This window comes from Carcharhinus amblyrhynchos, chromosome 30, assembly GCF_965287045.1.
Source record: "Carcharhinus amblyrhynchos chromosome 30, sCarAmb.v2.hapA, whole genome shotgun sequence".
In the NCBI taxonomy this organism is placed as follows: Eukaryota; Metazoa; Chordata; class Chondrichthyes; order Carcharhiniformes; family Carcharhinidae; genus Carcharhinus; species Carcharhinus amblyrhynchos.
Window position 1 is genome coordinate 33,229,699 of NC_137353.1, and position 14,339 is coordinate 33,244,037.

A 14,339-nucleotide genomic window follows, 5' to 3' on the forward strand; every position below is an offset into this window, starting at 1 on the left:
ATTTGGCCCATTGAGTCTGCACCAACCACAATCCCACCCAGGCCCTATTCCTGCAACCCCATATATTTACCCTGCTAATCCCTCAAAATAGGGTTGATTTATTATGGTCATTCAAGCTACCCGCGCATCTTTTGAGCTGAGGGAGGAAGCTGGAGCACCCAGAGGAAACCCATGCAGACACAGGGAGAGCATACAAACTTCACACTCACCCGAAGCTGGAATTGAACCCGGGTCCCTGACGCTGTGAGGCAGCAGTGCACTGTGCCACTGTGATGTCCCTATTGCAATTTTGCATTGTGTAATTTGGAAAGCTGTTTGCAAACAGTTTGGCTTGCTTAAAACAAAGCACGTATAGGAACTAAAAATATCAAATATTCATGGTAGCTAAAGTTCTCTGAGGGTCTGTGGTGGGACCCTGACTGCTCTTGATATATGTTAATGTCTTGGTGTACAGGGCACAATTTCAAATTGTGCCAATGATACAAAATTTGCAAGTGTTGAAAATGACGAAGACGATAACGCAGAACTTCAAAAGCACATAGACAAGTAGATGGCAATGGCAGACATGTGGCAGATGACATTCAATGCACAGAAATATAAAGTGATTCATTTTGCTACGAAGAACTTGGACGGACAATATAAAGCAAAGGTACAACTCCAAAGGGGAACCACATAGTAGGATGTTCATTTGCATAAGTCACTAAAGGTAGCATGTCAGATTTAGAGAGTGGTTTAAAGCATCCTCAACTTTAATAGGAGCATGGAGTACAAGAGCAAGGAGATTATGATGAACGCTGCACTTTAGGAAGACTAAAGGCATTGGAGAGTGCAGAAAAAAAATCACAACAATGGTTCCAGAGACGACAAGCTTCAGTTTCAAAGATCGACTGGACACGGCAGAACTCTTTATATTGGATAAAAGAGGACTGCGAGAAGATTTAGGTATCGAAATTCTGAGGGGTCTGGGTAGAGTAAATGGGAAGATATTATTCCCACTTGAGAACGAAAGGCTAGATTTAAACTAATTAATAAAAAAAACAAAGAAACATGAGGAAAAATGTTTCCAATAGTTAGTATCTGGGATGCAGTGCCCGAGAGTTCAGTGAAAAAGAAAATTCAAGTAAGGCATTCAAAGGGGAATTAGATTGTTAACTGAAAAGGAAGAATATGCAGGGTAATAGAGAGAAGCCAGAGAAATGGTACATTCAGGGAGCTGGTGCAGACACGATGAACCAAATTATCACTACCTTCAGCAACAATTTTGTAAAAAGACAAATCAAGTCAACCTCATTTATTTCCGATCTTGATTACCCTTTTTCAAATTCAACAACTTTTCTAAGTAATAAATCAACTTTTTGGTTCAATGACTTGGTCAAGTGCCCTAGTTGCAGTCGATGCCATGGTCTACTTTATAAAGATAGTTTGCAAAGACATTATGTTGAACTGTTCAAGAACTACACTAGACAAGTGTTCAAGATCATTTAGTACCAAGTTGACTTGAGAAGCAGCTACTGACACCTGCAATCATGTTGCAACGTCTTTGCAACATTAAGATTGTGATAAACTATGGAAATAGACTATTTAAAACATGGTTTACAAACATTTCAACAAAATACTCCTCATCACATATCCAAATCTTTGCACAAAAAATGACATTTGTTATCTAAATGTGGGGTATCCCTGTCCCTTGTGCAGCTCATTCCCATTGCACTTTCCATAGCAAATCTATGCAGTAATTGTCATGAAAAACAACTCCTTCAATCCATAATTGCAATTTCCTGTAAAAGTTTTGAAACAATTGAGCCAACATTGAACTCATGCCCAGCAATTCTTCAGTGAAAGTGTGAGAATCCTCACTATCTACTTTGCAAATTGCCTAAAAGTAGCTGAAGAAGAATGCTGGCAACAAGTTGTCCACCCTGCTGGCAGTTCAAATCAACAAAATAGTGAACGCGCAATTCAAATAAATTCCAAAAAGCCACAATTACAGCAGTCAAATTGTCAGGAGGATTTAAGCCAAGTTTGCCCCAATAAGAAGGCTGCAAACATCTGACAGTATGATAACCCAAGTTCTACACCAGCAAGCAATAAAGTGTAGAAATCTTGGAGTGTTTATTTAAAAATCACGCCACGAGAAGGATGAATGTGCAATTTTGACATTACCTACAGACTAAGTTAAATGAGAATAAGGAGACCTTTAGTTGCCTTTATCAGGCAAGTTCACTATACATCCTTCAAGTCATAATTCATTTTCAAATTGACTTTACTTCTAAAGGGTGGAAGACAATGTGAGACTACGCACACCACATACACTACACACACACATTATAAACAGTTGCTTGGTTATACAGAACCAGAGGACTGCTGAAAAAGAAACTACCGTCGAAGTTTTTCGTCTGTTGTCAATCCATCTTGACCTGCACAAGAATACCAAATCTCAAAGGGAACAACGATATAGATGAAAGAAAATTACTGCGGATAGAATAGAATCGCTACAGTGCAGTCGTGACCATTTGGCCCATCGAGTCTGCCCCTGACTCCCTCAGTAAAAAGTCTGACAACACCAGGTTTTAGTCCAACCTATTTATTTGATAATATACTCACAAGCTTTCGGGGTTAGCCCCTTCGTCTCCCTCAGACAGAGTTACTTACCCAGGACCTTTCCTGCATCCTATCCCCATAATCCCACTAACCCGTTTAACCTACTCATCTTGGGACACAAAGGGGAATTTAGCATGGCCAATGCACCTAATCTGCACATCTTTGGCCTGTCAGAGGAAACCGGAGCACCTGGAGGAAACCCATGCAGACATGGTGAGAACGTGCAAACTCCACACAAAAACTGACCCAAGGCCAGAACCGAACCCAGATCCATGGCACTGTGAGGCCGCAGTGTTAGCCGCTGTGCCGCCCTGGAATCTGAAACAACAGAAAATCCTGGAGAACTTCAGTAGGTCTGACAGATCTGACGAAGGGTCAGTCAGACGTGAAACAATAGCTCTATTCTCTTTCAGCTCTTATGAAGGGCCATCTGGATTCAAAACGTTAGCTCTATTCTCTCTCCACAGAAGACCTGTTCTGATTTTCCAGCATTTTGTTTTGTTAACATAGAACAGTACGGCACGGTACAGGCCCTTCGGCCCTCAATGTTGTGCCAAGCTATGTCCAAACCCAAGATCAAGCTATACCACTCTCTATCATGCTGGTACGTTCCATGTGCCTATCCAATAACCGTTTGAAAGTTCCTAAAGTATCCAACTCCACTATCACAGCAAGCAGTGCATTCCACACCCCAACCACTGAGTAAAGAATCTACTTTGGACATCCTCCTATATCTCCCACCGTGAACCTTATAGTTATGCCCCCCAGTAACAGCTACATTCACTCGAAGAAATAGTCTCTGCATGTCCACTCTGTCTATCCCCCTCCATGTTATAAACCTCTATTAAGTCGCCTCTTATCCTCCTCTGCTCTAAAGAGAAAAGCCCCAACTCCCTCAACCTTTCCTCATAAGACCTACCCTCCAAACCAGGCAGCATCCTGGTAAATCTCCCCTGTACTCTCTCCAATGCATCCACATCCTTCTTATAGTGAGGTGACCAGAACTGCACACAACATTCCAAATGTGGGCTCACCAAGGTCCTGTATAGTTACAACATAACCCCACAATTCTTAAACTCAAACCCCCTGTTAATAAACGCTAACACGCTATAAGACTTCTTCATGGTTCTAACCACTTGAGTGGCAATCTTCAGAGATCTGTGGATATGAACCCCAAGATCGCTCTGTTTCTCCACATTCGTCAGAACCCTGCCGTTGATCCTGTAATCCTCATTCAAGTTTGTCCTATCAAAATGAATCACCTTGCACTTATCAGGGTTAAACTCCATCTGCCACTTTTTGGCCCAGCTCTGCATCCTATCAATGTCTCTTTGTAGCCTACAAGAGCCCTCCACCTCATCCACTACTCCACTAATCTTGGTGTCATCAGCAAATTTACTAACCCACCCTTCAGTGCCCTCTTCGAAGTCATTGATAAAAATCACAATAGCAGAGGACCCAGCACCGATCCCTATGGTACACCACTGGTAACTGGCTTCCAGTCTGAAAATTTTCCATCCACCATCACCCTCTGTCTTCATGGCCTACCATGGGGAAGGTTATCAAACGCCTTACTAAAATCTGACACTGATGCACATGACATCAACTGCTCTACCTTCATCTTACACTTAGTTACCTCCTCAAAGAATTCAATCAAGTTTGAGAGGTGGGACTTACCCCTCATGAAATCATGCTGACTATCCCAGATTAAGTGCATCTTTCCAACTCGTCATAAATCCTATCCCTCAGGACCCTTTTCATTAACTTACCAACCATCAAAATAAGATTAACTGGCCTATAATTACCAGGGTCATTCCTATTTCCTTTCTTGAAGGAAGGAACAACATTTGCTATTCTCCAGTCCTCTGGCACAATCCCCATGGACAGTGAGGACCCAAAGATCTAAGCTAAAGGCTCCACAATCTCATCCCTTGCCTCCCAAAGTATCCTAGGATATATCCCATCTGGCCCAGGGGACTTATCGACCCTCAGGTTTTTTGAAATTGCTACTACATCTTCCCTCAGAAGATCTACCTCCTCCATCCTATCAGCTTCTATCAGACTCTCATCCTCAAAAACACAGCCCCTCTCCTTAGTGAACACTGGAGAGAAGTATTCATTCAACGCCTCACCTATCCCTTCTGACTCCATGCACAAGTTCTCACTAGTATCTTTGACCGACCCTAACCTCACCCCAGTCATTCTGTTATTCCTCACATGAGTAAAAAGCCTTGAGGTTTTCCTTTATCTGACCAACCAAGAACTCCTTATGCCCTCTCCTGGCTCTCCTAAGCCCTTTTTCAAAACTCATTCCCAGCTACCTTGTAACCCTCAAGTGACCCAACTGAACCTTGTTTTTTCATCCTTACGTATGCTTCCCTTTTCCTCTTGACAAGACATTCAACCTCCTTTCTGAGCCATGGTTCCCTAAGTCGGCCATTTTCTCCCTGCCTGATATGGACATACCTATCAAGGACACCCAATATTTATTTCTTGAACAAGCTCCATGTTTTGTTTGTGCTCATGCCTGACAGTTTCTGTTCCCACCTTATGCTCCCTAATTCTTGCTTAATCGCATCACAATCACCCCTACCCAAATTATAAACCTTGCCCTGCCGTGTGACCCTATCCCTCTTCATTGCAATAATGAAGGACACCGAATTGTGGTCACTATCTCTATAGTGCTCTCCCACAAACAAATCCAACACTTGGCCCAGTTCATTACCCAGTACCAAGTCCAATGTGGCCCCACTTCTTGTCAGCATCCACATATTGTGTCAGGAAACCCTCCTGCACACACTGTACAAAAAGTGCCCCATCCGAACTATTCGACCTTCAAAGGTTCCAATCAACATTTCGCAAGTTAAAGTCATCCATGATAACTTCCCTGTGACCTCCACACCTATCCATAATCTGCTTTGCCATTTCCTCCTCCACATCTCTATTATTTGGGGGTCTATAGGAAACTCCTAACAACGTGACCGATTCTTTCCTATTTCTAACTTCAGCCCATATTACCTCAGTAGGCAGAGCCCCCTCGAAATGCCTTTCAGCAGCCATTAAACTATCCTTGATTAACAAAGCTCAATGTTGTGTTGGAATAACATATACACTGCATGAGAAAAGGGTACTGATTGGTTGGCAAGGAGTTTGATTGGAAAAGCATCACCATGGGGAATGAACCAGGGAATTGCTGTCCCCCACCTTTTATTTAGTTGAAAAATGTTCAGCGCGTGGACTTGTTCATTAAGTTTGTATGGAACGGCATCCAGGGTTCAAGTATGTGTACCTTCTAGCACATGTACTTGAACCACACAGCAAACCTGACAGTGTAACTCTTGGCACAATCAGGATTGTATATTAAGTGCTGCCCAATAGCAGAATTATGTTGGACACTATATTCTGATAAAAGCAAAATGCTGGATAAACTCAGCAGGTTTGGCAGCATCTGTGGAGAGAGAAACACAGCTAACGTTTATAATCCATATGAACCTACTACAGAACTATATTCTGTGTTTTGCAAGCAGGAGTTGGTTGGGGACAGTCAGTAATTCGTCTGCTGCAAATCCAGCCACTGAAATTTATGGCCTACATACCTTGCACCATCACAGGCACTGAAATTCAGGTACCACATTAATTATCTGTATGGTAGGCAGAACTTCTTTTTGGCTTGATGGCAGAATCCTATTAGTGGAAAATACTATTCACATTGCTGCTACATAGAAAGAGTGCGAAATGGCTAGCTTCATTCATTTAAATTTTTGAGACAAATTATTTGAAGTCGACTGGGCACTTTTCAGGACTGAAAGTGGCAACTTAGGTCCCAGTCATGAGTTTGTGCAAAATATAGTAAGCAACGATCTGATCAGGGTAGCCATGATCCACAGGCTCAGGTGGCATTTGTGCTGATAAAGCCCAACCTTATGGTACATGGAACTGTAGGAATCCAAAGTGTATATTCATCAGTGAAAAGTGGGTTTACAGTAGAGTAGTCAGTAACCCTTCAGAAAGGGTTTAGACAGTACAGATTGTTATTTCCTTTGAGATTCTTGCAAATCTGCCCTGACGAGTGCAAGGCAAAAGGTTTTGACAACATGCCTCTTTTTTCAGCAACTCTAAGTGTCAAAGAGTTTTGTATTTGATGGTTTTTTTCGGATCCAACTATGTATTTTGGAACAGAAGTCTTTGTTTTGTCGATGAATTACAAGTCTTAAATAACTTCAAACCAATTATACAGATGTTCCACAGTATTAACATCCACCACAACTTGAACTGCACACCAATATCTCCAATTTAAAGCCAACCTTACAGCTATTTTGCTTACATTCAAGAATCACTGGATGGACTTTTCATGAAAAATTGCAGCCGTGAAATATTTGAATTGGATATCTCTAGGCTCAGGTCTTTCCCTATTCTTCCACTCCACCCTCCCCAAAAAGGAAAAATCTCTCTACTTTTTGCTTGTTACCTGTGAGAGGCCTGGTGAAGAGGCATGGCCTGGCGGCGTTGCAGGGAGGTTTGGATGACCCTTGTTTAGTTCATGTGTTGTGTAAGCAGCAGGTCCTGCCTGTCTGGGCACCTGTGGGACCTGATAGAGACACTAAATGTTAGGACAAAGTGATATTCTCAAAGCATATCAACACACATTATCTGATGGAAAAGCAAATTGCATCTATATGCAATTAAGATCACTGGGCCACGTGCCCTGATGGAAGCAGAGCTGACAACTGGTGCAGCTTCTCTCAAGTCTGAAGTAGCATTAAAGCACTACCAAGTAGGTAAGACAATTTAAAGTCAAACTGTCCACCATTTCAGAAAAGGGAAGAGCATTTCTAAAGCCTTTTGATATTTTGTTCATGTACGGAACTAATGCAAAGAACATATTTGAGTAAAAAAAAATTCAATCCCAATTTTAAAAACATTTTTAAAAAAAACTAAGTTGATCAATTCAGCAATTAAAATCCAGAAATGAAGCAAAGTGGCATTTAATCCACTTCACCTTTAAAATGCTCTCAATCTGAAGAGGAATTAATTAAAATAGTTTAATTATGGAACATGAGTATACTGATCAAGTAGTCTCTGAACTCAAATTTTCCATTTAGGTTTTTACTAGTAATAAGAGATACTTTCTTTCCCTTCAAGATCATCTTCCAAGCTCTTTGCTATACAATATAGCATTTGATGAGTCTAAGGGAATACACTCACGAGTACTTAAGAGCCGCCTTCTCATTCACAATTTTTGAATTGTACAGCCAGCTCATTACAAATGATGCTTTTCAAGGACAATATGATTCATTTTTATTCTTGGAGTGAGGCATTATGATGTGGGAGAATGCAGGTTCGACATTGGTCTAAATCACATGGATAATCTGGCTAACCTCGCAAACAGGGAATTTTGCAGACTGAAGGAGGCTTGAATATGGGGAAAAAAAAGTAGAAGCAAGCCAAAAAGACTTCAGTTAGTAATTGCAAGCTTTACCTCACAAACAAAATTTTGCATTTTTGGCACAAGTCCTATACAGGATTAACTGGCAGCAAGCTTGGCCATTGTAATTTTGTCAATGAGACAATGTGAAGCTGACAGCAATTACTCCTTTAGAACGAAGAAAGTGGTGAGAGCACCACAAAACCAACCACAGCATTCTGGCAGAATCCGGCCACTTAGAGGTAGACATTCCTGCAAAGACATTGCTCATTCCTGGTCAGCAGTCCATATAGTGAGAATAAAAAATTAAAATCTAGTCCATGTTCCTTATTTAGCTAAAACGTATCTGTAAAATAGAAACTCTGTTCGCTTGCACAATGCATATTATTGGTCGTGACAATCAGTTACGGTCAATCTACTCCTTAACGTCCTGTATCTCTGAGATGCAAGAAGCATGGCATTGTCTGTAGGCTTGTATCATCTTGCTGACTGAAACTGAAGCTTCTGCACCAAGTGCAAATGATCATTTTGGGGGAAAAGGGGAGATTGTAAAAAAAAAAGCTTCAGAATTTTTTTTTCAAAAAGTGAAATTAATGTGGTCAGACCATCTTCCATTCAATAAGCCCTGATCAGGAAACACACAGCCTCTCCATCACGACTGAAAGAATCTAAGTACGAGTTACACAACTTGAACTTGTTGACATGCCAGCTTATTTGACAGTGCCAACAAGCTGGCAATTTCCTCATGAGAGGTATCTGCAGTAAAAGAATATATATGACAGGCAATAAAATAACTGAGTTATACTCATCAGAAATGAACAGGCTGAGGCTCTGTTCACTTGAAAAGAAAAAGTGATAATGACCTGGTAGAGGTTGTAACAATTATGAAAAGATTTAATAGGGTAGACATAAAGCAGATGTTTCTTGTAGGGAGACAAAAATAGTTCATAACTATAAGACAGTCGCTCGTAAATCCAATGGAAAATTCAGAAAAATCTTCAATAGCAGAGTGTGGTTAGAATATGGAAATAGTTAGTCTGAGTAGATGAAACAAATAGAAAAGATACATTAACACGTTTGCTAGACAAACCAAGAGAGAAAGAAAACGTGATTAAGACTGATGGGGCAAGATGAAGTAAAGTGTGAAAAGACTCGCAAGGATCATCTGGGCCCAAATAGAATGTACAGCACAGAAACGGGCTAAATATATTACCAAACCATTCGCCAACAAGCAGAAATCAAGGCCAAACATACTGTTGAATAAGTGTTTCAGGCACAACTGTATTAGTTAACTTGATAGAAAGGATCAGTTGAAGGCATAGTGATACAATAATTAGCACTGTTACCTCTCAACACCAAGGACCCAGCTTCAATTCTGGCCTCAGGTGACTGTGTGGAATCTGCATGTTCTCCTTGGGTCTGCATGGGTTTCCTCCGGGTGCTCCAGTTTCCTTCCACACTCCTAAGATGTGTGGGATAGGTTGGTTGTCCATGTTAAATTACCCCTTAGTATGAGGGGACTAGCAGTAAATACATGGGGTTACAGGGAGAGAGTGTCTGGGTGGAATTGTTGTTGGTGCAGGCTCAATGGGCTGAATGGCCTCCTTCCACACTGTAGTGATTCTATGGATTCTATGATGTACTTCCAAGCATGACACTGGAGACAAACATTGTTGTCACCATCAATACCCAATTTAAGGCCAACTTATGTCATGTACAAAAGCTACATCAATCTTAGGTGGAATCTGCAACCACCATAACTGAAGGGACACAACTATTACTAACAAGTACTCTGGCAAGAGGTGCCCTTGTATTTGTCAGGTCATTATAACATCCTGCACAGTTCTTTGTTGCTTGAAAGTAGTAACTGATAGCCACTGCCTAAAAAAAAACAAACGCTGGCATAGTTGTCTGCAGAGCAAATTTATACTCAGGAAATATGATCGATTCCTAAAGTTGGAAATAATAATGATTGATCCAGTTCTCTATGAGGAAGTCAATGCAATCATAATAAAAAGTTCTGCCTCTCCAACCAGAACAGTTTCTGACAAGATGTGGAGATGTTGGAATTGGACTGGGGGGGCACACTAAGAAGTCTCACAACACTAGGTTAAAATCCAACAGGCTTATTTGGAATCACAAGCTTTCGGAGTGCTGCTCCTTCACCAGGTGAGAGGAGAGATAGGTTTCACAAATACGGCATATAGAGACGAAGACACAATTGTAAGGTAATGATTGCATTGTGTCTTTGTCAGTATGTGCCACGTTTGTGAAACCTACTTCCCCATTCACCTGATGAAGGAGCAGCACTCTGAAAGCTTGAGATTCCAGATAAACCTGTTGGATTTTAACCTGGTGATGTGAGACTTTTTACTGAGTTTCTGACAAACAGCATTTCTGAAAACATCACTATCATTAGAATGCTGGTCAAGCCTGCATTTTAATGTTGAAATAACTGCCCTCATTGACAATAAGCAATTAAAAAACCTTAAAGTTTTAAATAAACTATACATTAATGAACAGTGAATGATAATTGATAGCAACAAAATCAAAGATTCCAGACAGAATAACTGAATTAGCTTGTTTGGCTGCAGTGAAATATGGGGGAACCCAAGGAAGCAAACAAGAATGACATAAGCAAGAAAAGGAGAAAGGCAAAGTACGGAGTCAAAAAGAATGTCAAAATTTGAGGACAAGAAGAAAATAGTTTCTTCAGCACAAAATCATGCTCTTGAACTGGCAGAGAAACACTGACAAATGAGCCTGGCCTCTGATTTGCTGGATTTTAAGTATTTGAGATGGGAGCTTAGCACGGGAAGGTGTACAGAGATAGGCTGGTGGATCATCTTGTAGCATTACTTCAGGGTGAAGCACTTCTATTGTTTTCAAATACTGATCCTGGGGACAGTGTCAACTATGCTGTTGTAAAATATACTATTCATAGAAGTTTAAGGAAATAGCTGCTTAGTTCATAAACTGTTCATTGAGTTAAATATTTGAAACCTCAGAAAAGAAAATGGGTTACAAGGGTTTATGTCATCTAATTTAATGGATAGATTTATCAAGGTGCCAGACAAATTAATATGGCAACACAGTCAAGAATGTAAGAAATACTCAAAGCTAGATTATTTATTTAACAACCTCAAGTCCTCATAAACTCAAGTAGAAGGCATGATGAACCAATGTCATCCCAGGATAATTCCTTTAATGAACAAGGTAGTCATTACACAAGAGCAACCCAGACATTAACGGTGAAAGGCCAGTGCCAGACTCATCAATCTGCCACTGCACTTTACGTATACTAGGGACAGAGGTCCTGTCGAAAAGAGAAAGGAAGAGTCTGCTGTACGACCTAGACCCATACAGCAAAATCTAGTCTCCAATCATTTTAGACCGTCTTGCCAGTCTGGTCGCTGGTGTATAATAGCCACCTCATTCTTTTTCAAGATGGTTGTGATTACAGTCTGGAGACCTCTTGACGTGTTGTCCTTGTTCAAACTAAGGGAATGAGGTCATATACACACCAATAGTACTTCTTGACCATGTTTTAGTGCTTTGACAGGGATTCCACCTGCTCTGGATACTTTGTTCTTGTTTAGCTGTCAGATGGCATGTTCAACTTCGTGCCTAGTTGGTGGCGAGTTGCATGCTGTGGGTCTTGTGTTGAAGTCTCTGTTGAGGTGGTCTTGGAAGTCCTCTTGCGGGCGCTGACTGCAGTAACTACAGAATAATTCTCTTGTTGTCAGCCACATAGACGTTCATCTCAAGAGTCCCCCTTATTCATCACATCCCCATGGCTGAAGACTCCTCCCAGAGTTCTAATGTAGATTCTGCCCAATAAGGTGCACAACGGATAAGATCCTCACCACGTAGCAACTACAAGAAAAATGCAGGGAACAGCATCAACCTTTGCACAAGGCATCTGGACCAGATGGAATCCCAAAGCACTTCAACATGACAGAGTAGCGTCAAGGAGACAGGCCTTTGTTAACTTTTGACATTGTCAACCTCAAAGGATTATGGATAATGGATTATGGATTGTGGCTGCCCTCAAAAATTGTTAACATCCTCTTCCTGTTTCACGATGACATGCAAGCTGTGATCCAGACTAATGGATCCACCAGAGATGTGGAGATGCTGGCGCTGGACTATCCACCAGAGAGCCAACTCGCATTCAAACTGGGATTAAGCAGGGCTGTGTCATCATACAGACCCTCTTTTTGATCTTCCTTGTTACAATGCTCCATCTCCACCACAGCAAGCTCTCCACTAGAATGGAGAATCTGTTCAACGTGCAGGCCAAATCCATGGTTACCCCATTGAACTACAGAACGCAGATGACGCTTACATCTGCACACACACAAGCCATCATTAACAACTTCACCAAGGCATACAAAAGCACAGTACTGCTACAAACTAATTGTTATATAAAGGTTCTCTACCAATCTGCCCTCATCACACTGCACTGTCTTCCAGTTATCAAAATCCACAACAGAGTCTGAACAACGTGAACCACTTTCCATACTGTAGGAGCTTACTATCAACAAGGATAGACATCAATGAGATTCAACAATGCCTTCAGTTTGCCAGCATAGCGTTCAGTCACCTGCGGAAGAGAGGGTTTGAAGACCAGGATTGCAATCCAAGCACTAAGCTCATGGTCTACAAAAGCAGCAGCGATATTCACCTTCTGATATTGCTCAGAGATATGGATTACGTACAGTAGGCACCTCGAACCCTGAAAGCAGCACCACTAGCACTGCCTCCCCATGATGCTGAAAATGCATTGGCAGCATAGGTGCACCAACATCCTCAGAATTAAACAACAGCCCGAGGTCAGTGGAGGAAGGCATTTGCAGAGGCATTTTGGATAGGTGCAGGAAGAATAGGGTGGTTGTAGTGGGGGACTTTAATCTTCCTGGAGTGAATTGGAGGGGGCCTAGAGCTGGGGGTACGGAGGGAGAGGAGTTTGTGAAATGTGTTTTGGAAGGGTTTCTAGAGCAGTATGTAACTAGTCCGACTAGGGGAGGGGCTATACTGGATTTAGTGTTGGGTAATGAGCCGGGGCAGGTGGGAGAGGTAGAGGTAGGCGAACATGTGGCTAATAGTGACCACAAGTCCGTCTACTTTAGGATAAAAATGGAAAGGGACGAGTGCCGGCCGAACGGGAGTGTGCTGAACTGGGGAAAGGTGAGCTATGGCATGATTAGGAGGGAGCTGCGGGACACTGATTGGGAGGGACTGTTAGCTGGCAAGTCCACGGCTGGCAAGTGGGAGGCTTTTAAGGGCAAAATGAAATGGTTGCAGGGGAGGTATGTTCCGGTTAAGCGGAAGGATGGGAAAGGTAGGATTAGAGAGCCGTGGATTACAGGGGGTATTGAAGACTTGGTCAGGAAGAAGAGGGAGGTGTATGTTAGGTCGAAACGACTGGGTACAGAGAGTGCGCTGGAGGAATATAGAGAGAGTAGGAGGGAGCTAAAAAGGGGAATTAGAAGGGCGAAGAGAGGGCATGAAATGGCTTTGGCTGGTAGGATTAAGGAAAATCCGAAGGCATTTTATTCCTATATTAGGAGCAAGAGAGTAGTTAGAGGGAAAATTGGTCCTCTTAGGGACAAAAGTGGGGAGATATGTATTGAGTCGCAGGGAATGGGGGAGCTCCTGAAAGAATACTTTGCGTCGGTATTCACGAAGGAGGGGGGTTCGGAATCGTGCGGTCTGTTAGAGGGAGCTGAGGATCAGCTGCAGGAAATATCTATTACGAAGGAGGAAGTGCTAGGGCTTTCAGGTAGTGTAAGGACGGATAAAGCTCCGGGGCCTGATGCTATTTATCCCAGGCTGCTTAGGGAGGTGAAAGATGAAATTGCTGGGCCTCTGGCGTAAATCTTTGTCTCTTCTTTGGACACAGGTGAGGTCCCAGAAGACTGGAGGGTAGCAAATGTGGTACCGCTGTTCAAAAAAGGTAGCAGGGATAACCCTGGAAATTATAGGCCAGTGAGTTTGACATCGGTGGTAGGGAAATTAATGGAAAAAGTACTTAGGGGTAGGATGTATGAGCATCTGGAGCGTTGCGGTCTGATTAGGGATATGCAACATGGCTTTGTTAGAGGGAGGTCTTGCCTTACGAATCTGGTGGAATTCTTTGAGGAGGTGACAAAAACGGTTGACGATGGGAGAGCCGTTGATGTCATCTATATGGATTTCAGTAAGGCGTTTGACAAAGTCCCTCGTGGTAGGCTGGTAGAAAAGGTTAAGGCGCATGGGATACGAGGTCAGGTAGCTAGGTGGATTGAGAACTGGCTGGGTAATAGGAGAC

General features: G+C 42.2%; 1 protein-coding gene across 7 annotated transcripts in view; it reads right to left on the reverse strand.

Annotated features, from left to right (window-relative positions):
- LOC145360241 (eukaryotic translation initiation factor 4 gamma 3-like) overlaps window positions 1-14,339 on the reverse strand; it is a 338,012-nt gene that overhangs the window by 237,469 nt on the left and 86,204 nt on the right. For 5 of the 7 annotated variants that reach the window (XM_080215311.1, XM_080215315.1, XM_080215314.1 and 2 more), the window contains exon 4: window positions 7,070-7,189. The exons of the other annotated variants lie outside the window; for them this stretch is intronic. In XM_080215311.1, the coding sequence (XP_080071437.1) occupies window positions 7,070-7,189 (120 nt within the window). The remainder of the gene's footprint in view (window positions 1-7,069; window positions 7,190-14,339) is intronic. 7 annotated transcript variants of the gene reach the window in all.